The 26,744-nt window shown below is 40.7% G+C and overlaps 1 protein-coding gene across 1 annotated transcript in view; it reads left to right on the forward strand.

Moving 5' to 3' along the window:
* b4galnt4a (beta-1,4-N-acetyl-galactosaminyl transferase 4a) overlaps positions 1-26,744 on the forward strand; it is a 115,524-nt gene that overhangs the window by 20,265 nt on the left and 68,515 nt on the right. The window contains exon 2 of the mRNA XM_068314167.1: positions 15,979-16,091. Within this exon, the coding sequence (XP_068170268.1) occupies positions 15,979-16,091 (113 nt within the window). The remainder of the gene's footprint in view (positions 1-15,978; positions 16,092-26,744) is intronic.

Below are 26,744 nucleotides of genomic sequence, written 5' to 3' on the forward strand. Positions count from 1 at the left end.
CCTTGTTTCTGATGTCAAGCGCTAGCGTGGTATGGGGTGGTGAGTAGGCGCTCCATTCATCTAGAGCTTGACAGCATCGGTCCGCCATTAGCCCCGTGACAAATGCTTCAGGGTGCAGGAACAGATGGGAGGAGTCTACCAATGATGGAGATGGGATTTGCATGCGTACATTCAAGCCTTACTTCACAGCATGTTACTATACAACGAAATGTGTTTCTCATTTTATTTTTTGCAATTGCTCACAGTGAACGTTGCTTACTAACCGTTGTGCAAGGAAGTATTCGATTTACATTTATTCATTTTGACTCCAATAGTTAACATACACGTTGTTGTTTGTGGCCCTTGTTAGCACGCTTGTTTTACTCAGTCCTACTGTATCACCCATCATTTGTTTGCATGCCTAAAGCGAGGACCCTGCAGTGTATGCATATGTGTGTGCTAGTTTGCTATTCTCCTCAGTTTCTTGCCCCATTGCACAGATGAATACAAATCGGGCGAGTTCCTTATGGCTATAGATGCTGCAGGGTGTCGTCCCCTCGCTCTTTTCTGGGATCTCCATGTTGACATTGGTATGCTCTCGGCCAGCTTTTGGTGTTAGTCGTGTCTCCTGATGCAGCCATGACTAATGTGGTTTTGTGTTATGAGTAACACAATATTATCTTACGTCTTCAACACAGACTCAAGTTTATGTGCTGCTGGCCTGCTGTCCCAAATAATAAAGATCCTGTGTATGCTTGCCTCACACTATTACCTCAAAGTAGTTTGGAGGAAGTTTGCTTTTTCTCTTCATACTTGTGTTTCAGCGTAGCACCTTATTAATTTGCCATGCAGTCCTCCAGTTTCTGCATTTTATATCCTAGAAGTATCAAACAGAAATAGAGGAAATTATCACTGCCTCTCTCTTGGCTCACTCAGCATGTCCTTTTACCTCCGTCTACCAATATTTCTTCTCAGCCACACCACTTTCTATCCCACCTTCCTCCAATCATCCTCCAATCTTCAGACCACCGCCTCTGCCTCAGTGGCAAAGAGGAATAGGCTACTCTCTGCAGTGGCAAACAATCATTTGGACACCAGTGTCCTCACCCCCGTCCAGTCTTTTTACCCCTCATCTACTGTCCACCTCACTTCTCCGTGCTCTCTTCCTTTCTTCTCTTTTTTTCCAATTTCCTCTTCTCAAATGAGTTGTTGTGTATAGTGCGGAGTGTATACATTCCTTATCACCAGCTACTGTGCAGGTATTAGATGGAGGAGGAATGGGTCTGTAATAAAATTGAGAGTACTGCTGCGCAAACACATACCTACCAAGTTTGTAGGTGTGTGTATAAGTGTGTGTGCATGTACATTGTCGTCAGTGGCAGAGTAAAGCCACCCTGTTTCACATCTTATTACTTTAGCCTCTATCCTTTCATCTCTCATCCCCTCTTGCTCCTTCAGGCTTTTCCTACTTCCTCTGTCCTTTTGTCATTTATCTCATTCCTCGCTCTCTCTGTCCCTGGACACTGTCTCAATCTCTCTTGCTTCCTCTGTAATGTATTTTTGTCAACTTTAATTGTTCATAAATCGGTAGGAAAAGATGTCTAGTGCATACTGTGACCCCCCCTGTCACCCTACACTGTGGTCCATGCCCATTTTCCACTATGTTCTTCATACATAGTAGATGTGTTCATATTTATAAGCATCTTGAACTCTTCCAGCGTGGAGCCTCCAGTACGTCCCTTTAGCCTGTGATCGTTGTCTGTGGTCTGTCAGGACAACATTATGTTGATTGAACTTGTATTCAAGTTCCTAACTTTTGGCATACACCAGCCACATTTCAGGAGCTCTTCTTGAGCACTTAATTGGATTGCATTGAGCTACACTAAGACTAATGCCTATTTAAGTGCATCAGATCAGTAAATAAAAGATGCTCTTAATTGTTGGAGGGTAATCCAATATATTACACCAGCAACCAGTCAAAGCTGTAGCTAGGACTGATTTATGTCTTAAAGCAGTTTCTATTCTATCCCCCCACAATCACCATATAATGGGGGTCACTAGTTTGTATCTGTCTGCCCAAAGTTTTCCATGGAAAGATAACTTTAAGGTGATTTTTTGTGGTATAAATCCACAACATTTTACATTACTTCTGCAATCAGAGACTCAAGTTTAGTTACTGCCAGCCTATGGGAAACGCTGCGAAAATAATTTCCTAAATAATGTGATGGTATTCTGATGATATTTTAAATAATCTTTAGAATCATACCTAAGGGGTGTTATGGGATCCAATTTTGATTGAGTTTTTAATTCACTGAAGCGAAAATGTTCCCTATGCTCTGAAAAATGAGTGCATATTATCAGTTTTTACGGCCTGATTTATTTATTTCTGTCTCTGCTCAGAAGTGGAAGCTGAAAACACGTGTTGATGATAAAGCATGAGAAAATCAGGATTTGAAGAGAGTAGCAGTCAGAATAGATGGAGAACTCTACAGAGATGGAAGGAAATGGTGAGAAAGAGATTGAAAGAGATTCTGTCAGGTTAACACAAGTGTACAATTGAGTGGCGTTCTTCTATGCCTCTGCTGTAGTAGGTGTGTGCCCTTGATATATGCCTCTCTGCCTCGGAGTCATTCTCTGGTGGACGTGATTGCAGAAGGTGATGGTTTTTCTTATAAAATCGTCAGACAGGAGAATGGCTGCAGATGAGTGAAAGGGTTCACGGACTCTGGTATACCTGCAGGAAGGTGGAGGCTGCTCCCCCCAGTAATAACTTGGCTGAGGATGAGAAAACAGCTGCTCCCCAGTGTGATGGTCATATTATGTTGAGGTCATGCATCACATAGGGATTTAGGACCGACTGCAGTAGGACTTCGTAAAACGCAGGTTTATTGTTAATAACGTTTTATTCATGTAAAATTTTGCTTTGAAGCTCTCACATGCTTGATGAATGTTTATATTGTCCATACTGAAAAACTCATTAAGCGAAGAGGAAATAAAAGAAAAACTGGAGCATGAAGAACAGTCTTGGTACTTCAGGGGAAACCACTCAGGAGAACAGAGTCGCGAAGTGCCGACAAACAACCTTAAAAGAAGCAAAACGTATTAAATGATTCATGGAATTTGTGCTTTTTGAGATAACAGCTTAAAAGAAATCACCATCTTCAAACAGTTTGATAAAACTACAATTTGCCGAATTATGTTTTGCTTCAGATCTCATATTGTTCGTCGTGACCTGCTATGTTTGTGCATCTTTTTCTGAACGTGTTTGTTACCTTGAATAGCCGCGCTTCAAAAACTCAGGAGCTCTTGAACAATTTAGCATTTAAAGACGTTTGAAAAATAAATCTGAAATGATATAAGCTTTATCTATGGTTATTTCAAATTAAGACTTATTTTCTGTCACCTGATAAAAAACAGTTGATTTTGGTATGGCCATGTCTGCTCCATGATTTCCTCCTTGTTTCTATTGTGTCGTCTTGGTTTTCCTCAGTATATTCAGGCATCCTCCTGGTTGGGCCCTGGGATCAAAGCCATCCAGCTTTTGTTGAGCAGGCACCTGAGGCTTTCCTCCAATTGACTGCTTCAGATTTTCCACATGCCCCGAGCCCTCACACTTAAATTGGCAGCAAATTGGCATTGGCACATTTTTAAAGTTGATGTGACTAGATTGATGCAATGCCCAACTCTTTTTTTTGTGAAAGTTTGTGACACACACCAGGAAAAAACCCCCCCAAACAGTCTTAGGAAAAATCCAAATTTCATAAAGGAATCTTAAATGATCAGCCTGGTTTTCTTTACACAGTTAGTCAATCATCAAATAAAACAAAGGCAAAAGAGAGAAGATTTTAAAAAAACCAACACCAAAACATTGGAACACTTGGAAGCAATGTCTAGGAATGGTTGCTGGTATGAAAAGACAAAGATGAACTGACACAAAGGGCAGGGAATGTGTAGACTATATGCATGAGGAGGTAGAAGGTAAAGAGACACAGGTGAAGCTCAGTAGGGCGGGGCAGGTAGTCACACTAACAGGAAAACTGAAAGGAGGTGATCTGAAACGAGAGTTTGACAAAAAATACAGGAAATACCGAACTGAAATGTGAAAACACAGGACATGACATTTTGTCTATCTTCATTATTTTAACTTCAAATGCTACTAAACAGAGTTATAAGATTCGTGCCAATTCTCAGCTGTGTAACATGTCTTTACAAGCCCTTAAAGTCACATGAAGTTCCTATATTTCAAAAAGGCTAATGGTTTTCCTGTTGAGATGAAAAGAACCCCCTCCTGCTTCGCCGCTTACTTAAAATAAAAATGCCCTGTTGAGACGAATTGAGTCTCTTTCTCGTTAAATGTTAACGTAGCTCACCCAACCTTTGAACATGAAACAATCCAACCAGATCATTCAAGCAAGGAGGTTTTTCCTTAAACACAACAAGAAAGTTATTGTTATAAAATTAATTGTGTGTTTTGGTTTAAATCTCAAAAACCACATGATCTGCACTGTACAGTAATTCAATTTCACATGATTTGAACTCATTACCCATTTGTGTAAGAGCCATTTTCATAGATTTAGTGGAGCCATGCAATTAATGTGTAACAGTAAGGGTTGGGAGTAATGATTGACTGTTGCCCTGGTAGAGTGTTGAGCTCACATTGTTTCCAGTGTAATTGCAGACGTGTTGAAGGAAACCTCCTCTCTTCCCCTTTGCGCACACTTGATTAAATAAACTTGCTTCCTGATTTATCACTTTTTTCTGGTTGAGTCTTCTGTCTGGATAATTGCAAAATTAATATCAATGTTTGTCATTTGCAGCTAACATGAAGACACATGCATCAAATGCTGAGTACTTGTCTGTAAGATCACCCCTGTTGTTGTTTTTTTCCCTTTTCATTTGGTTAATGTCTCCCTCTCATTTCTGTACCTTCAATTTCAAATCATCGTGAGAGATACCGACTAGCGGGTTCTGTTGTTGTCGTCACATTGCAGCCTCTGCTGTCACGGTTGGATGTGAAAAAGAAAACCCTGAATAATTTACACTGAGTAGGAATATATAAAGGAGTAAACAGACACAAGAAATAAAATGAAAGCAGTAACAGCAGCTTGTAAGGAATTAATTGTGCAATTGTGAATCCTCTTTTCTTTCTGGCTCTCAGAAAGGAGCTCTATGTTCTTCATGTTTGTTTTCAAAGTCAACATGCTATTAGGAGCTCTGTGCAGATATATGGGATTTAATCAGTGTTTGGAATATGACTGCATCTCACATGGTTGAGCTATTGGATTAACATGTTCGCATGTCAAACCATCTGTAATTGTATAGCATTACTGTAATTGGACTGTTCATTAAAGGGAGCTGACGTGGCAGTTTACACTTCAGTACTACAATGTAGAATCCAGGGTAACAAACCTGTATTGAAAGTTAAAACAGGAAGACTAAAACTTCACGTCTAATCCTTCCGTTTACTTTACGGGCATGCATTTATTTACAGCCCTCTTGCAAATAACTGTCTGTCTGTCTGTCTGTCTGGTTTAAATATTGACTTTTATAAATCCAATCACCATAAATTATAGTTACATTGCTATATGTTTGATTCCAGTCAGACGTTGTTGAATTAAATGGGACTATTGGGCTTTGACTGAGGTATACACTCTACTGAGTGCCATTGCATTCACATAATATTCTCCTAATAAGATCTTTGCAGATTCAACAACTTTATTATTTCATCAATCATCATCACTCATCTCAACAGAGTCATCAGCCGCCACCACCACCGCGCAGATCATCACAAAATCTGCCTGCTTTCTGTCAGACTCATGATCAAGTATCATTACCGTATCTATGGTAATAAATAACAAGAATTACTTCATTCAGTAATCCCTCCCTTTTGGAATACGTGTTTTATGTTCGGTATTATTTTATTCTCTGTCAAACTGTGATAAAGAATTCTATAAGAATTGCTCTGGTGATGTAACAGGTGGCATCGTGCCCGGAGTGTCCCCCGCCTCAGGCCCTATGCCAGCTGGGATAGGCTCCAGCCCCCTGTGACCCGCTGCGGCGGATGAAGCGGCAGAAAATGGATGGATGGATGTAACAGGTGGTTAGTTGACAGTGTTTGGAACAAAATGACCAGAATCCTGAGTTGTTACCAGTAACCAGTGACTGATGTGTTGAAGCGACTGTCAGGATGCTTCCCAGAGGAGGGGAGATGGGTCATAACAGAACGGCTCCTTTTGAGGTTTTCAGTGTGTCCCAGGAGCGTCAGCGTCCAAAATTCAGTCGGTTCCCTGGCCGGCTCGTATAAATTGTGTGGTCATGAGTATCCGGGGCTGTAGTGCTGGGTGGAGGTGGTTTTTCATCAGGCCTGGCCCCAGCTGGGGCACTGACTCACCACAGAGAAGGGAATTTATCACTGTACACCGATAAGACAAGGCTATTATTGTTGCTGTCCTCCTCTATCTCCTCCACAACCTCCCTTCTCCTCCCCCTCCTCTTCACGTGTAACGCATAACCTCTTCCTTCTTGAGTTTAGTCGTGCTCCCTTATTCCCCGTTCATGCCCTCCTTTTGCTCCTCAAGTCTTCTTTCATCTTTAATTCTCATGCTGTACTCGCTCACAACCATTACTGCTGTATCTTTTCTTTTTTCTTCTCTTTTTCACCACTATTTTTCATCAGATATCTCTTACTTTCTGAACACATGTGATTTTATCCTGAGAGTAATGACTCCTAGGAGCAGTAGTAATGATTTTGTACTTGGATAAAGGATAATGACCACACTGGTGTTTTACGCGATGACAGCATTTGGGTATTAATCGCTGCTGACACATCAGAAGGCTGCAAACAAGGATGATGAGGAGGAAAGAAGCAAGGGAAGAGTAAAGGAAGATGTAGAGGAAGAGCAAAGCTGGAGTGAGACAGCAAAGACAGAGATGGTGATGGAGTGAAGGGAAATAGAGGATGGTGGTTTCTGAGGAAGAAATAAAAGAAAGAATGATGACAGAAAGAGTAAGGTGATTCAGAAGCCAGCCTTCTCTGCAATGTTTAGAGCTTTTTGAAATGCTGTTTGTCTCCATCATTAAGCGACACATTGCAAACCTCTCTATTTTTCTCCTTGTCTATTTCCTTTTTCTGACACCTCTGTCTCCTCTTCTTGTTCCCTCATGAAAAATTTCCTTGCTCCTTTAGATTTTTTTTTCTTTAAATTTGCAGCGCATATTGCTTCTAGACTGGAAGCTTTGTTCCTACCTCAAGTTTATCTGGTGTTTTTGTTGGCCTGTCACACCCTCTCTCTCTCTCTCTCCCTCTCTCTCTCTTTCTCTGTCTCATTGTCTCCCGTAGCCGCAGCAGAGTTGTCAGAAACACATAAGATGGATGAATTATCACAGAGAGGTCTCCTCCAGCAATGTCACCTCATTTAGATGCTCAGTTCGGCTCTGACTCTTGCTAACATCGTGACAGAATGTTAGCCCGTCACCAAGGGCCCTCTCCGCTTCTGTTCCTTTGTTTACTAATGTATGCTAATGAGGGTAAGGGCTGAAGAAGCGTCCAAACCGTACATGCAAACTTTAATTCCTTCCTCGGTGACACATGAGCTGTGACAGTTGTGATACTGCAGTAGCTCAGAGTCGCCTCCATATCTTCGCTGCTGTGGCTGGAGCAGCTGCCTCTGGGTGTCACTGGCAACTGTGGGCAACTTTGCAGAGAATGTGCCTCTGTACACTCGCTCAAAAAGACAAATTAAGTCCCTGGAGAACAGAACACCATAGAATTTAACGTCATGTTACACGCCGATGCTCACATAGCATACGGACATGTCAAGGCATCTAGAGAATCTACAGAACTTGCGTTTGCTGCAACCGTTTTACAGCAGCTGCACGCCTGTCGCCCTTGATACTCCATCAACATCGGTCAGTGTCCTTCTTTCTGAGAGCGTTTTCTGTCATTTCCTCTCTCTTTATTGAATGTGAATGAGGAGAGGGTGAGAGTAATGGGATCGAAACTCAAAAATCAAAATTTTCTGCAATCAGCCAAGTACTGTGGTTCTTTTTGGTTTGTGAGGACTTTATTTTTTCCTGTTTCTATGGTTACTAGTTCAGTGTAGGCTCATTCTACTGGTCTGGTTTGTTTCTGGATCTCTGATACTCAGAAACAACCAAGTATGGAATTGCATTATTAATATTTTTATTTCATTTAATGTGTTATTATTTATTTATCACTTTATGTATTTAGTTATATGAACATTCATGTGTTTATTTCCTGTTCATGGTTTTGAATTGATTATTCTAGGCTGTTTGTGGAATTTTTCTGAAATATTTGTTTAATTATTTACAACACATTATGTAAACATGGCCAGTCTACTATTGAGGTGTCTTTTGGTTTATTAGAATTTAATGTATCTTATTTATTCTTTAATATTTATTGAGATTTTTCTCAGATCCATAATGAGGAACAAGAACTTAATTATCTTCAGTCTGTCTTTCTCAGGGATTAAATGCTCCCATAGTGAGTATTTCATACTTGTTTTGATATACTACATGGGGTTTTTCTTATTTGCCCCATTGCAACTTAGAGTTAGGCCAGATCACAAAGCCCTGTATGTGTGCCAGTGGAGTTCACAGAGGCCTCGGGGTGCTCAGCAGCACGATAAGATGGCCAGTCAGCCAACCATTTAGAGGTGAACAGGGTGAGTGGGCTGGCAGGTCACAGAGGGACCAGGCGGTTTTGTTCATTAGCCTATCGCCAAGCCAGACGAGGAGTTATTGACACAAATATCTATATAAATATTTTAAAGCTTACCAAAAAAATGAGCTCACAGCTCACTAATCCCTACAATCATCAGGAATAGACAGTCACCAAATCGAAATGCTCACAAGAATAGAGATTCTCACAAGTCATGTTTATTCCAAGTTCAAGTTCAGTCTCAAGCCATTTTATTTTCCGGTGCATGCCATCCTGACAACTTAGAACAATGCCACAAACAAGTGTCTGTGAACGTTCACTATCAGCCAAGAATGTTCCTCACCACTAATAACTTGGACATTTAAAGAAGAAGTTTCAAGCTAATCATTTAACAAGTCTGAATGAAGAAAACATTCCTGAAACATTCTAATTTGCACTCATAGTACTGTATACAGCACTCCTGATAGTCATTAGATCTCTTTCAAAATGATACCTTTGTATTATTGCCTGTATGCATGCATCCATTGCCTGACAATGCAATAAGGTCATTGCATTTTTTAGGCTATCTATAAATCTTTGTGGGAACTTGACCCCAAGGCTCTGATGTCATCTTTGTCTCCACTGAAGGGTTTTTTGTATTCCTTTTTTTTCTCTTCATTTTCCCATGATGGCTTCAGCAAACTATTAGAAAAGTGCAAAACATTGGAGGAGCTTAGAGGAGAGTTTGGGAGGGCATATTTGCCCCTGACCCATATTAGAGCACATTATATATCTCTGCTATCTCCCTATCTCTCTGCTCTATACACCTACAGGCCTACAAGCACACTGTCTGCTACGATACATTAGCATTCTGCCTCATCTTCACATTATCCTTGGTTCTCTCTCTCCTTCTCTTCCGCCTTTCCTTCCCAATCTCTTTGTTTCTATTTATCTCATCTCCAAAGCCTGATTAGGCCTCTTGTCTTAATGCACTCCCCTCAGAGAGGCTGTGTTATTGGAGCTCAGCTGAAGGCTAGGTAGAGCAATAGTCAGTTCCAGGGCCCGTTCATCAGTTTCACAGTAGATTTCCACTTAGCTTCAACACAGACTTGCTAATGGCACAGATCAGTGCAGTTTATTTGCCATAATTAGCTAGCCCCATTTGGCCAGCACAGCCCTCGAGAAACCTTCCGCACTTTTTCCTGTAACCCCCCCCCAACACCCACCCCCACCACGCCTCCCTGCGTAGATATGCGTGTGTGCGCTCATATGCTTGCCTGTATGGTTGAAATGTGTCATTAAGAAATTATACTGCCTCATGAGTTTTGAATCCTCCATTGCCTTGTGTCAGCCCCGTCTTGTAATGTCATGCCTGATTGCAAGCAAAAAGCCATGAGGCTTGTAAAACTTTCTAAGTAGAGCATATTGTAAATGCACTGCAGAAAGAGAGAGAGGGGAGGGGTCAAGGGATAAGTGAGTAAGTGACGTGACGTCAATGAGTGACTAATGAAGTGAGTGTTCTTTTACTTACGGATGATAAAAACTATACATTAAGTTCACAGAATTACTCACAACATTAGTTTAAATTAAATAATCGAGAAGCGCTCCTTTGACAAAGGGACACCCGTCTTTATTTTCAGAATCTGTCAAAGCTCTTAACGTAAAGTTTAGTGTATCTTCTTTTCCGTCCTTACAATTCATCCCCTTTCACTTGATGGTGTTGTCCCCTGTCCACTCCTGTTTCTACATGCTACAACTTCATGATTCATCGTCTTGTGCATTTTAAATCTTGTTCTCCTTTCGAGGGAGAGATATCCTTTCATGAACATTGGCCTGAGCTCAAGGGGAGCACAGCGTACGTCACCAGTGACGTAGTCAGCATAGTCTTTTAACTTGAGATCAAGCCGTTCAATAATTTACCCAGACCATGCTGTTGTTGTGAGCACTCTTGCACTTTTGTCCACTCTTCCTTGAAGCCCGTCTTCTTCCTGTTTAAGTGCTTATCTATTAATTTCTATTTATCTTTCAGTAAAAGTAGAATGGGTGGTTTTCTTTAAGAAAGCAAAACAGCCAGCTCACACAAACCTCATAGCATCACAGTATACAGTAATACCAGCAGAGCAAGTTTGACACATGTTTAAGCTGAAGAAGTGTGTGTGTGTGTGTGTGTGTGTGTGTGTGTGTGTGTGTGTTTGTGTTATTTTACTTACCTATGTACTGTATATACTAATTTAACATTTGGTCGTAACTAAATGAACTAATTAGCCCTGCCCTGTGTCACAGAAACAGGCATATGTGGTGTATTCTGTTATCTCTGAAACTCCCAACTCTTTTTTTCATCCCTGTGTCCTCCAGTAATGTTGAAAATTAGGTGTGTTTGACCACACTCTTTCAAAGGAGACCACGTAAGAGATGTTCATGAAGTAATATGACTGTACAAGTTATTTGTGACCATGGCCGCTGTAATCGTTCTGTAAGACCAGAGCTGCCATGTTTGACTGTGTTCCTTTTGTAGGAAAGCCTCTTTAGAAAAACATCATCCGATGTGTTTGTACTGGACTGTTCACTTACAAAAGTGACATCCCAAGAGAATTATTTTTTCTTTAATACTTCTTCACTACCTCTGTCCTCTTGGGCGATGGACGTTCCTTTCTACCATTGAAGAACTAGTGGACACAAACACATGAGGCAGAACTTCTAAATGATTAGTTTTCCATTTGCAGTTGATTTTCCTCCGTTAACCCGACAGTCTGCTCTTCATTACTGCTTTAGATCCCATAGAGACTGTCGGAGGTCTTGTCAAAGTCCAATGACTGACTCTTGACTCACTGCTGCTCACCATGACCGTCAACCTTGTCTCATGGCTGCTGCATCTACTGCATCATAGTCAGTGTATATGGTTTAAACCTGCCTCTACATCTGCCCTGTTAGGCCTGCAATGAATGCCTGATACTTAGGAGAATACCTATCCCAGCGTAGGATAAACGGAGCAACCTTTATGGGGTGTATGTCTGATTCATTACCACAGCTCCATTGATTTATCCATCAACCCTCTGCTACCCACCAGCAGGGAACAATTTTTAGCACTCATTTTCATTGCAGCACCACAATTTTCTATCTGATGAGCTTCGCATAAGCACTTGCCCACTCACACACACACACACACACACACACACACACACACACACACACACACACACACACACACACACACACACACACACACACACACACACACACACACACACACACACACACACACACACATACAGACTAAAGGAAAGGCCAAGGGAGATGTTGGCAAAGAACATTTGAGCATTCGTCCACAAATAGAGAAAAGATTTTTGACAGTGAATGCTCGTTTGAATTTTTTTCCCTAGCATTTATCCATAGAAAGTGACTCTACAAATAGCAAAGTAATTTTTAGATGAAATATAAATAGCGATGGAAACTTCTCTCCACATAACACCTCGCTTTAAAAAGCCTCGGGCTCTTTATTTTCTCAAGAAAGAAGTTCTTCCCCTCATGAGGGACTCAGGCACAGTGTTTTCAACAGAAGAAGAGAAACGATTCGACAGCGAAGTTATTGTTGAAGTTTGCCTTCTCGTGTTGTTCAACTGTTGTCTGTCTACTGGAGGATTTTTCCGTTGGTGATTTTCTCTCAGTCAAACTGGAGTTCTTTAATAATGCTGGCAAACTCTTTTTTTCCAATTTATTTGAGGGTATTAAAGAAAAGCTCAACTGGATTTGGCTGTCAGTTTGATTCTCTGTGCGGCTTGAAAATTTCTTTTTTCTACAGAGAACAATGTGTTCCTACCTTATTGTGTGTGAAGGTGAACGTCATAAGCATAAATAGGACATTTATTTATGCAGTATTTTTATTTATTATTTTATTCAACCCATGAAGTCATTTCCATTGCTTTCTTAGAAGATGGTGTACTGTTGTTTGGTTTGCTGTCGATATAATGTTCCTATTGTTTTCAATATTGGAGCTGAGGCTTCCATAGGCAGTGTATCGCCAATTTTAATAGTTCAGGTAAATGGTGCAGCAGAACGCCAAATGACTCATGCAGTGACTCATATTTGTTTTGTTACCAAGAAGAAGAGCAAAAATAGAAAAAATAAAGTAAATATAATTGCAATGCACAATTAAATTAATTGGCTGCCTATTTTACATTGGGGCAATTTTAGATTATTCTTCACTTTCCAATTTTTGTCTGACATCTTTCTGGTCTTTTAGCTATGCCTGTCAATGTTACGTGAATGCTTACGATTTAATGTTCATATTTCTGTTGAACACAAGTGAATCAGCTCACCAACACTGAACCGGTTTCTTCTGATTTTTACCATTCTGTGCTAAACACAGGTACCATTAAGACTGTGGAGATATCCCCATTGTCTTGAATGACAGGTTTCACTTTTAAAAACCCTCAGGTCGAAGTATGAATAAAACCAAATTTGTGTAGAGACCCACATCCTGCAGAGGGTGATCAAGGTGTCTCTCTGACAGCAGTCTTGTTGGTGCTAAGCTAGTTCTACCGTCAGAAAACAGGTTTTAGCTTCACACTTGGATCCAGACATGAGGGTTGAAGTGCCCTCTTTTCGGCTCAACAATGGCAGGAAAGTTAAGCACAGAGTGAGACGAACTTGAGCCTGGTTTGGCGTTCTTTCTTTGATCTGGTGGAGCTCTCAGGATTGACTTCAACTGCCCGTGTTGAGTTGGCGTGTGCAGACTGATCATTTCCACAGCTGTCCCTACAGCTCATTTACCCTGGAAAATTGCACCCACTGAAAGATTCCGTGATGTTCATTGTGCACATCTTGTTTTATTTTTCAATCTTGTATTTTTTTAAATTATGTATTATTGTATTCTATTTAATCTCATATTGTTCTGGAGACAATATAGAACAATATCCAAACAGATGAAGAAAACCAGACCTCATCAGATCATGTTTGCAGGAGAATTTCAAGTTTTTCAAGAGACAGATTTTTACTTCTGTTTTATTTTCTACTTGTATTTTTCTCCATTGTTTTTTCCTATTGTCTCCTTATGTAAATGATGAGTGTGCATGACCAAGTACACAGCATCAGTCACCGTTCTGCACACCAAACAGGATCTAATTCAGGCCACTCATATTCATTGTTAAGGGGACATATTGGAAAACCATTAGCTCTCATTATGCTTTATAGCCACCCCTTCTCCCCGTTCTGTCTTTTAATCAAAATCCATCCCCATGTGTGTGTATGGGTGTGTGCATGACTTTCTGTGTCTGGTTGTGTGTGTGTGTGTGTGTGTGTGTGTGTGTGTGTGTGTGTGTGTGTGTGTGTGTGTGTGTGTGTGTGTGTGTGTGTGTGTGTGTGTGTGTGTGTGTGTGTGATGTGTGTACTGCAGCCACCCCTGCTCAGCAGACAGTAATGAACCACTTTCACTGCAATGCATTTGAGACACCATAGAATACCCGCTCTTGATTTTTATGGGAAAGTCAATGGAACAGACGCCACCTTTATGGCATCCCATCCACGCTGGAGCAGTGTTGTGTGTGTTGTGAACCATGTCAGCTAAATGGGATTGAAAACTGTGCAATACAAATAAAAAAGATTGGATTGAAACGGGTTTGGATTCATTTTATATGAACACCTGGAAGAAGTAAAAGCCCTTATACGAGCTCTGATGAGCAGCCATTCGCCCCTTGTAACTCCAAATAACCAGCCTTTCATAAAGTGCTGAATATCCTGTTACTGCTCTGCATTGAATTGGGTTACGGTTTGATCGTCCAGGGCAGCAAGTGTGTGTGTGTGTGTGTGTTTGCACATTTTTGTGCATGTGTGTGTGTGCATGTGCGAGTACAGATGAGGAGAGATGGCGTTTTTGAGTGTACGTTGTCTGACAGACACATCCACATGAAAACGGTTGTTTTTCTGGTTGTTCTCTCTGAGGCAAAATTAATTATTCTGGTTATTTGATTAAGGTCACCTCTTATCAGGTGGTCTTTACTAGTTCTAGCTAATCAGTCACAGGTTTTTCACCTCCTTGTTATCTTCCCCAAACCTGCAAAAGTCACTGTGTGGTGGTAACACACCCAGCCCTGCTGCGGATTTCTAGGGTTGCTGACGTAAGAAGTGGTTTATTAACCTGCTACCGCGTCATCATCTATGTCTGTGGGCTCACATGAGTCAAAGCCACTCCACTCGACTCACCTGAATAACTTTCCATGAGGTGAAACGTTGAGCAAACTCAAAGGTCACATGACAACCTTACAGAGCCCTGACTGGTCTAAGAGAATTGTCATTGCCTCATTGTCACATATGGGATATCCCGCTTTGCACAAATTCATGCCTGTCATTTCTACCTGAATGGCAGCCACAGGTTTTTGTTGATCAGAAACACTGACACTACACTGTCCTCTGAGGGAATTTAGAGGATACCAATACTGAGGATACCATTACACTATACAAGTTTTGGAGCTGTGCGCGCCGTCTCCTTCACCTGATAATGCTACCTGTTGCCTTCATATTCTGTTAAAACTTATTAAGTTTTGATTTGGATCCAGGTGTCATTCACATATTTAACCATCATTGTATTCAAATAAACTGGTGGCTAAACAGAGGTCATATGTGATTGTGTGTGAAGTTGCTTCTATTGTCTAGAGAACTTTAGTCTTAGTTGGCGTGAACAGCTTCCTTTTCCTCAGACAAAGGTATGCAAGTGGGAAGTGAGAGGTCACGGAATGATCTGCGGTTTCGTCAAGATTATGTTTGTTTCTTCAGCTGTAGTGGACCTTTGAATCTAATGTTAATAGCGATAAATGTATTGACTTCTTAAGATTGCTATTGCCTGGATGATTGAGCACCTACAGATGTATGTCGTGACTTTATTCTCACAGCAAGAAAAAAACTGTTCATGTTTCTCCAATTCATGATGGACCCTCCCCAACTTTCACCCCCTCCTCCCTTCAAACTTTGCCTTCAGGCTAGTTTTTATCCATCTCTCTTGTCTGTTTTTTGCTATTTTAATTACATTTTTTTCATCACTTAATTCCTCTTTTCTCTGTTAGTGTCTGTGTGGATGTGATACCGTAAGATTGGCTTACGAAGAATAAAAATGAGTTTGAGCTTGAAATTATTGCTGACCGTAATAATGATGTTTTTGAATGATGAAGACTTTTATGAATAGATTTACACTATCAGCGATGATGAAACTGACATTTGAATCATGTTGATGGTGATTAAAATGGAGGATGAGATGATGACAATGAGTTTGATGATGACAGCAACCACCGTGATGTTAATACTGCTTGCTAGCTTTCTTAGCTTTGTCATTTTTTTTCACCTTGGCCCAGATGGAGAGAGACAGACGGAGGGGATGGACACTAGCCGTAAGCGGGACGCTCGCTCCTCAGCCAACCACCACAAGAGTGAGGACACCAGCAGCAGCAGGGAGGACGAGGCTGCAGTGAGTCCCTTTGTGTGCTTTTCTGTTACAACATAAAAATGCATGCCCTGCCCACGTCCTCAGCAACACTGAGATTTATTTTTTATCAAGCAAACTACCTCATTCTTACCTTATTATATTATAGAAACATCCACTTATAACAAAGATCGAGAATAACTGTTTAATTTACATTTTTGATTGGTGTGAGGTAGTTTCAACATAGCGTCACTATTATTTGCAGATTTTCCTTCACCCCATTCATTTTGCTGCTAATGCTTCTCATTCAGTACAAGTCAGTCAGTCAGAAATCAAATTAAATTCTTGTTATTGTAATTCATATCTATTAACTTTTCCAAAGTTGGAACTAGTGCTGAAATGAATTTTGAGTAAATGAATAATAATAATAATGAATAATAATTTATTGCCGTGTAGGTAATAAAGATGACATACTGTTTGGTGAATAGGCCTCAAATGTGATGCATTTAAAGCATTTAAAGAGGGGAAGAGTTACTGTAGGACATAGTGGAAGATGGTCACAGCAACCTCTGGCCTTAAATGATTTATCATTGAAACACACACATGCACGTACGCACACTCAAACACACAAAATGTTTTACAAATATCTTCACAACTTCTAAGGCTTATAAAGGATGACAACAGTTAAATGTGTTAATATATAAGAAGGGTGTAACTGTGTGCAAGTAGACATTTTGATGCTAAAATGCTGCATGACTTCTGAAATGTTGGATTAACACAGCTGGATATTTTTCAGTTCAGAGGGTTTGGTTTTAAAGTGAGATTGAAATTCTATTTATATGTCGAGGCGTGTCGAGTAGTCACCTCTCTTGTCTTATATAATGTGTATCAAGCTATTTCCTGCCAGTGTTGATGGTGAAAAAGAATCTGCTATTATTCATCGCTTGTCTTTTGGTTTTCAGGGTGGTCATTTATTATTATTCATCCTGTTCCTCAGTCTCATTTGACCGGATTTCCATGACAGCTCTTGCTATTCATGTTGCCAGGCTTCCTGTTTTGACATGATATCATGCCTGAAGCTAGGTGTGTGTAAAGAGCAAGCAAACAATCTGCAGTGATTACATTTTTGTTGCATATTTGGCTAATTGTTGATGCCAGAGTCATTGTGGAGAGAAGGATGCAGACGGATACAGATTAATGATAGGCATAAGAATTAGTTATCAATGTGTCGATAATAAAAAGCTTTTATCTCGCTGCCTGCTACAGAGGATCATTACACCGAGTTGTAAAAGGGGTCCCTGGGAAGCTGCTGCCCGTGGAATGAATTCAGATGAAGTATTAGTACATGTAGTGTTTATCATCTGTTTTTATTCAGGCCAGTTTCTCTGCTTTTGTCAGAATTGATATTAAATATCAAATGTTATGTCCTTGTAGCTTTCTGTGTCTTAAGTATTTCAGATCACGTATTGTGTCAAGCTGATTTCTGGAACTGAATATGCTGTTATACGACATAATTGACATTTCTGACAGGCCGCATAATATAAAATCACTCTAGCAGGAACATATGCCATGCAAACACACAGCATTCACTGTGCTGCACACAAGCTGTGACTTCGGGGTATTTAGACCTAATGCAGTTTAAGCAAAAACCTAAAATTGTTACGATAATACTGTGTGACTGTCATTGCATCTTATATTATAAAATACAGTCTTTTTCAAAATCGATTTAAGCGAAGGCTTTAAGAAATGTGCTTGAAAAGATAAGCGTCATGAAGGGAAGTCGGCAGAGCTTTTTGCTCAGTGCCCACCGTCTAAACTCTAAACCCCTCCTGATGTAACAGTCAAATGAAAAACCATCTCTCAGGGCGAGCAAGACTCTTGCACTGAAGCTCAGATATTTGGCTGCTTTCTGGAAAAGTTGCATATATGTGCGAGAAAGTTTATGTCATGCTTGTTATGACTTTCTACAGCATTTCTTTGTCATCCGTTCCCTAAACGGCGGTGGTACGATTTGTTTTGAATCATGACCACCTAGAGGATGTATTCGTAGTTTACTGGTGAACCTGCTCTAATGCATTTACACTATAGGAGATGGACCTGAGCCGCCGTTATATTTAAAGTCAGTACTGAGCATCATTTATGGTTGCAGTATCTATAACGCTGCTTTATTTGTAATGAGCGTTGTGTGCTATCCTATCAAAGGAGCGTGTGAGCATGTCAGCTCACCCTGATCACTTCTCTCCCCAGCTCTATAACAGACTTTCTCTTCAACTGTAATTTATGCACATTTACAAGCTCTTTCTTCTAGCAACGTTTGACCTCTGAGTGGGTACGTGTGTGTGTGTGTGTGTGTGTGTGTGTGTGTGTGTGTGTGTGTGTGTGTGTGTGTGTGTGTGTGTGTGTGTGTGTGTGTGTGTGTGTGTGTGTGTGTGTCTGTGTAAAGAATGTGTGTTTTTCATCACAGGGGAAAGCAAAGCAACATAATTGACGTCCGCAGTCGATGCGATACTACTCCAGTGAGAAAGCTGTCACTTAGAAAATGTCAGAGCCAAAGGTCAGAGCTGGAGACGGTGTTTCTCGGCCTGATAGCCAAAGATGTGCTCAACAGCCGACCAGGCAGACACATGTTTACGAGAAAGGGAAGGATGTGCAGAGAGAGATAAAGATGAGCGTGTTTAATGTGCTGTAATATGGGTCAGGGGGACACAGGTCCTTCTGTCTTTTTGGCCTCCTCTGTTAAGACCCACCAGCGGTTTATGCTGCACTAATAGCTCTCTAAAGCAGCAACGTCAGACATTTCAGATGATAAAACCAAATGGACAGGGCTGGAGACAAAGAAAAGCTTCTGTGGCTGTGTGCAATCAAAATAAATATACAGCTTAAAAGAGAATGAATGACCTTATTGAGCCACACACACGCACACGCACACGCACACACACACACACACACGCAAACAGAGGGAGTCAAAGAGAAGGAGAATGGCGCTTAATTTCATGAGGACTTTTATGAGACTTGTAATTTATATTAACTGACACAAATGACACATCCACATGCTCCTCTGTCCTTTTCTTGCACTTCCTACCACCTGCTTCCTCTGGGAGTGAGAGTGTCAGAGCAAACTGGCATTCTTGGTATGTGTAGAGGTGAAGATGAGGATCTGTCTCGCATTTCTTTTCTTTTTTTTTTGTCAGACGGGAGACGAAAATGGGAAAACATAGGGAGTGTTAATTTGATCCCATTGAAGTTAAGTAGAGTGGTGCGTGGGAGGGTAAAGGAGTGGACAGACAAAAGCTAGGACAGATTGACGGAAAGAAACCAGTGGAATTGGAAGAGATGTGAGAAGTTGAGTGTATAATTTTCTCCGGCAGATGTAATTACCTTTCTCTGCTACTCTGTGAAAAGATGTGAGTGAGCCGGAAATGTTTGCCTCTATTCTTTTACGTTTTGCCTTCATGTCAATAAAATAGCATCTTAAAAAGTTGGCAATTCTTCAAAGGTGGCAATTACAGGAAATGACTTGCACTTTTTTAATGTATTATTTTTGAAGCTATTGTATATGTTTCCAGTTTTCAAGATGAGACCTGGAATAGATTTACACTCCCACAGAGTTTGTGTAAGCGAGTGCTACAGTTAGACAATAACACTATACAATGGAGGGTGTGGTCTTGCCTTTGGCTCAGGTGGTGCATGACACTATGTATGTGGGCAGGTGCTAAGTTAAGAAGTGGGTCATGCCCTGAACCCTATTGGTGGTGGTTGTGCCTTCGTCTGATGATGAAGGCACCAACTGCAGAATTGAAGAGCGATGAAGACAGAAGTGGATGCAGAGGAGAAAAAAAATCAGAAGAGCAGGTGTGCATTTTGTTGTTCTTGCAGCGTGAAACTAGAAAAGTCATCTGAACTGAGATTTTTACCCAACTTGTCCAACGGTCGTTATTTTTAATGATGGAATTTGTTCCGGGCATCTCAGATTTGCCCTGTGCTTCTGTGTCAGACTGTGAATACATTATTTTATTGTGAATAGTGTGATCTGAGACATTTATTCCATACCTGGTATTTCCTGTGTTGAGTTTATATGTTCTTTCCATGTTAGTGTCAGTTTTCTTCTAGCTTCCACTCACAGTCCAAAAACATGCAACGTAGCTTGAAGTAGTGCCTCGAAAAATTGCCTGTTGGCCAAGGTAAAGCCCTGTGAACGAGTTCAGATGATGAATGCAAAGCAATATTTCACTGCAGGCTCGAAGGGAAGGGCCCTGCACCATTGTCTTCCACCTGACGGAGATTTTAATCATAGTGACAATTTAAGAACGGCTCATAAACCGAAGCAGCCAGGCCTCATTGTTAACCTCCAATTGCTATCGGGGGCTGTAAATATGGCTGCCGTACATTTTGTCAGCCTTGCAGATAGTTTATGGGAGATGTGATGGAGCGGGTGCCACCGCTGAGAATGATGGGAAGCAGAGAGCACGGAATGACTAGTAAATAAACACGAGGCTGATTGGTGAGGCTCAATCCGTTCTGTCGCATCACGACTATACACGTGTGCACCAGCCAGATATTAGGCTATGTGTAATCTGTAAATGGACCCCGACATTGGAATTAGTGCCACGGGGTAATTGTTCTTTTGACATTCAAATTTGACCATGGGAATCTGTGCCATACGACTCATTTTCCAGGCACACACCATTTATTTAGCATTTCTCATCACCCCGAATCCCTTGATGAGTGATTCGGGGGGATGAATCCAGGCGGTAGACTCAGTGGCCTTGTCCCTGACATTTGGTTGACGAGGCTCTCTCCTTCCGTTTGATTGGATTTGCAGCCAGACGAGTGGACCTGGGTCTCCCATGAGGCATTTGGTACATCAGCTTGTGCGCCCCTCCCTTCAGTCTCCCAGCATTTGGTTTCCTCTGCTTTTCTCCAGAGTGTTGCCACCATTGTAACCAAAGGAGTTTAATTACATTTTTGGCTCCACTTCTAACCTGACAGCCAATGAGGTGAAGCGAATAATTACTACAGATTGACAGTCTAAACGGGAGATGGAGAGATAATAGAACAATTATTGGGAGACATTTAAACCCACTGCCCAGACAGAATTAACAATATAGTAACAGTTCTCACGGAAGTCACGTTGACAAATACGGTCTTTTTGTCCCATAATAGTCTCACGCAAGAGGTTTTGAAACTCATGTCTGGAATACAGTTTCTCGGAAATATGCTAACAGCAATGCTTTGAAAAGGTTTTCAAAATGTGCAATGAGTTTTGTAAAACGTTGCTAAAAAAGTCTGACAGGACAACGTTTTTCAACACCACGATATTCAAACGTCTTTGGAAGCAAATATTTTCTAATTGTTCTTATGTGGTAGTTGTGGATTATACCAAATCAAAGGATGGGAAGGTTGTTGCGTCTTAACATTCAAACTACTCCAGTAATTTGTTCCTCTGGATGTACATAATTTCACTTTAAATACAAATACACTGAATAAAGATTGTAGCTTTAGCTCTGCAAACAGCAAATTCTTCCCTGTCGTTTTTCAAACTAGGGGGTGTTGACAGCTCCGTTATATGAAGCAATTTGAGGGTTTAGTCCAGGATTCTTTTTCTTCAGTTTGCTTCAGCACCCCAACTATCACCTCTAAGGCATTTGTCAGCCTGGTGTTAGTTCACGGGGGATAGAGATCCAAGCATTGGCCCTGGAATAAACTTTCAAACTGGAGTCTCACACTAAGGTCTGTACTCGTCCACATCATTCTGTGACATCCTGCAACCACACGCCAGCGGAAATATCTGCTTCCCAACACCGACAGGTCTGTGCTCGCAGTCAACTATGCAGGCACACCTACAACCATATATCAACAACTGCCGTCTTCCCTTTTGCGCTATGAACTTTTAGCTTAATTTTTATCTCTTATATCCTCAAAATTCCTGCTTTTCCAGCCAGCTCCCTTGGAGCAGTTGTCATTGCCGACTGGCTGTTTGCTTTCACTGATCAGTTTCCTGCTGGGGCCATCCTGGGTGAAGGTTAACGTGCCAGCAGACGGGGTTCCAGACTGCATGTCTGTCGTTTTCTCACCCCCACCTCCAAATCTCTGCGGGGCACATCCTGTTACACTGAAATTAAATGAAATGTTAACACAAACTGCTGATAATTCAATCAGCCTAGGGCTAAAAGTTTGGTATATCATCCGAATCAAATCTTGGTCAAGTTTTGCAATTCAGCTTCGGTTGATGGGTTTTTTTCCCTTCTATTTCCATTCAGATTTCTTAGTTTTAATCACTCCCAGCATATACAACAGACCAAGTATTTCTTTATCAGATTTTACAATTTACTACCCATCCCCACCCCCAGACTCAGTAAATGAAAAAGAGAAGGAAGGAATAAATCAGGAAGTGCATTCAAAACAAACTGGATTGATTTAACGAACCCCTAAGAGGCTGATCCTTAAACAAACAGATGATTTTCGAAATTGTGTTTACATCATAAATTCAAAGGTCCAGTCATGCAGGATGTATGTTAGAGGAAGCGCACAGGAGACTCAGGATGCTTGAGAACACAAAGAGCTGGTGTTCCAATGCTTCTGGTCATCGTCAACCTCCTGCTAGACATAATTGTTTAAGTGCTTAATGTTTTAAGTGCTTTCAGATTGCTGGATCATAGAAAGCGGCCTGAGGTGGACGCCATTAGTGTAGGAGATGCATGCATGTGTCTCCCAAATTAAGCTAGCAGGTAAAGCTCCTGTTGCCACTTGATAAAGGGAAACAAAAAAGCACACAACTCAGTTTTTCCTCGGTTCCATAAAGACTCTGAGAAAACAATGGGAACAAGGCAGGAATTAGAGCCACGCTGAAAATACAGGGAACAATAGAATCAAAGCATTCTTGTGTCTCTCTTCTTGTTTTTTTGTTTTTTTCCCCCCAAAATCTCCCACTGTTCAGACATTTGACAAGAGGGAGATAAGGTAGACGTGGCGGAGTAGCACCATGGATAGAGAAACGGATGCATGGTGAGTAATTAGATTGCAAACAACATTGTTGGTGTAGGAATTGCTGTGGGTCTGCGAATGAGCGCATTCAGTTGTATTCCCGTGGGAACGTTTCCCGGTTTCATCAGTATTCCTGTTTGCTATACTTAGAGCAAGCAACGTATCGCTGAAGAGTTAAAGAGGTTCTTGCATTTTGCTTCAATTTTCTGTTTTTCTCCAGGGAGTTTGGTGTAGGTGCTGGCTTTCAAATGTCTTTTTTTTTTCTTTTAATCTCCACTCTTTCGTCTGAGAGTGGCCTCAGAACATTAACCACTATATGGAGAGATGTGAGTGAGTGTATGTATGTGTGTGATGTTATTCTGGGTGGAATAATAATATGCTGATGAAAAATAATGACAACTTTATAGGTTAATATTAACATACTGTAGGTGTACACACACTCACTTGCAGCAGAGTTTTGATTTATCTGGACCTTCACTCCCACTACATCTTAAATACTTCACGTACAGAATCACCCACGAAAATTTTACTTGAAAGGTCAGATGTTTCTTTTTTTAGCCTCTGATTTGTCTCACTGTTTCAGTCTGTCTCCCCTCATTCGACTTGTTTCCAGTGTATAATTTACAGCCTCCTGTGGTGGACCAGCCTCTTTCTCCTCATTGATCTCTGTCCCTCAGGCCAGACTTAAGGAGCCCATTGATTGATCTGTTCTGTATCTTTGGCTGCCTCATCTCACGTCATGACCCACCATCCTGTCCTTTTGTCTTTAAGCTATACTTCATGTTCTGCCGGTTCCTTCTTCTCTCTTTGTCTTTAGAGATTCCTCAGACTTTCTCCCACAGTCACTAACGTGCAATACAGGCTGAATTTGTGAATGTCAGTCACACCATGGTCTGCATGTGACTGTGAATGATAGTATTTCTCCATGTGTCCACCCTCTTTTGAAATGGTGTCCTATTCAGGGTGTATCCTGCCTCTCACCCAGTCACCTGTGACAGGCTTCAGCTTCCCCGTCATGGGGTAAACAGAGAATGGGCAATGCACATTTAATCACCATTTGAAAATGTACAAGCCATTCTTATGCTGATTTGACAGAGCTTAAGAGTTTTATCTCTGAAATTTTTAAAAAAACTTGTTCAGCTCGACATTTTATGGTTGACCTTGAACATAATGATGGCATTAAAAACAAGACCAAGATGCAGACAACACGGGACACACAGTTAATCTGAGGAAAATGGTGAGAAAAATAAGTCCAAAAGCAACAGAAGTTTAAAACTAAATCACTAACAATCAAGAACAACACAAATCAAACAATGAAAATGTGATGAAAAAACGAGAAGCTCAGGAGATTTACTGGGCTGAAGCACAGAGAGCGATGAGGAGTAAAATGAGATCCATGGGACGAAGCGCAGGAAAAGTGATAAAATACAGCGGGAGATCACAGACTATACAGTGTAAGCAGGGAGATAACAAAATGCAGGTTGAAACAATCAAGGAGTGGCAGACGGTCACACAGGAGCCGGCTAACCAGGGAATGAAATAAATACAAAGGAAAATAAAACAGGGAACAAACTGAATCCAAATCACAGCAACTACATTTCCTCCAGAGCTCTCAGCCGTATCAGTGGTTAGAGTTCAGGTATAGTTCAATTCAGGTATGGTATTTAACAGAATTGTATGTTAAAGAAACAATTTTATTTAAGTTATATTAAAAAAATAATATTAATCATTGTTAGGTCATTTATTCACGTGTCTGTTACAACCCAGCTTGCTTAAAGAAAGTTGTAACATAAAAAAACAACTATCCAGGTGAGCAGCACACCTACTCCTAGTGAGTCTAATACAGATAAATACCTGCTTGTACTCGACTTGTGTATAAATTGGCCCATTCTTCCACAACATGATCACAAAACACATCACAGCGCAATAGCAAACGAGATGGACTGTTCACAAGAAACCAGCCGCCACGTCTGAACGGCTGCAGAGGACCTGACAGAACCCACACTGATTGATGACAAGGGATGGAGCACACCGGGGGAAGCATGCCGCACCAATCAGCAGCCAGGGATGGAACCGGAGGAGTCGAAGGAGCCAGGACTCACGCACACGCAAACACACACACACGCAAACACACACACACACACACACACACACACACACACACACACACACACACACACACACACACATGCAGGGCCGTAACAGAGTTTGTGAGCAATTGCTACGCAAACTTGTGATGAGCTGCTGTTGTAGTTGTAAAAGTGTGTCTATGCTCATCACGGGTTATTACTGATGGATGTATTCTTATTTATTCACATTCATATTTAGTTACTGCCATTCTTGTATTAGTAAAGTGGAATCTGAAAATAAATTTTTCTTCTGTAACAGTACAATACAGTGGTACCTCTACTTTCGAAATTAATTGGTTCTGGAAGAAATTTCTTAAGTAGAAAATTTCATAAGTAGAGATGCGTATTCCATGCAAATGCCCTAATCTGTTCCAAGCACCCCAAAATTCAGACATAAATGTTTTATAAAGCATAAAAATGTATCAAAACTTGTAACAAATACATGTTACAATTAGATTAATACACAATAAATGAGAGTTGTGCATAATGTAAAAAACAAAGAATAAAAATGATGGCCATTTACCTTTTAACTGCTCTCCTAATTGTATTTTGCCCTTTTTGGTTCATGAGCTCCTCGCCTCAACATGCCAAACAACAGATTGAATTCCAACCACCCACACAATGCCTTTAGCTCCTTTAACTTTCTTTTGTTTTAATAATGTGGTGGGAGTTGCGAGTAGCAGCCCATACTGTATTTTTACCTTTCGTATCTTGAAATTTCTTTCGTAACAAGAGGCAATATTTTCCTGTTTAGGCATTTTGTAAGTAGAAAAATTCATATGAAGAGACGTTCGTAAGTAGAGGTACCACTGTAAATGGAGTACAAATTAATCACTAAAGCTGTCAATGCTGGGACAAAGTTTAGGACATGTAAAACAAATAAATAAGAAAAATATACAGTACTGTATATATATTGTGATACAGCTACTGTTGGAGGTCTAACTTCATCTACTGGTAAAAATTACACTAAACGAGAAATGTTCAGAGCTTCAAATTAATGCCTCATGTTCATTCTAATGGATTATACTGGCTGGAAGCAGACTCAAACATGAATAGTTAAAACTCATCCATCCCACCCATTCTTCCACGTCCTCAGTCTGTCCTATACATAAATGTCTGTGCCTCTGCAGCCTCCATGACTTATCTTCACATTTTATTTGTTTCCCTTGGACCTCCTCTTCCTCCTCATCTCCACTTATTTTATGCGAGAAATAATATTGTTTTTATTTGCATAAAAATTTCAAATTGCATTTCTCCATTATGATAATTTTCATTTATTAGTCAATATAACCTGCTGCTCTTGACAAATACCGATCACACATACTATGACTGTCATATGAATGGTAGTTTGAGTTTGACCTTTGAAATCTTTGTGAATAATTTGGTAAATGAGATGCACTTTGGTTCCAGTCAGTCCTCACACATCAGTCTTGTGCTCTATGTGCTGCTGTGATATATTACATGTCTTTAGCAGTACTTTGACTACATTTAACATTTACGATTAAACATTGATTGTGACTATGAAATAGGTGTGGTAAGGAAAGAGTGTGATTATTCTCCATATCTCATCCTGACGTATGCAAGC

Source organism: Antennarius striatus, chromosome 4, assembly GCF_040054535.1.
Source record: "Antennarius striatus isolate MH-2024 chromosome 4, ASM4005453v1, whole genome shotgun sequence".
Taxonomy (NCBI): Eukaryota; Metazoa; Chordata; class Actinopteri; order Lophiiformes; family Antennariidae; genus Antennarius; species Antennarius striatus.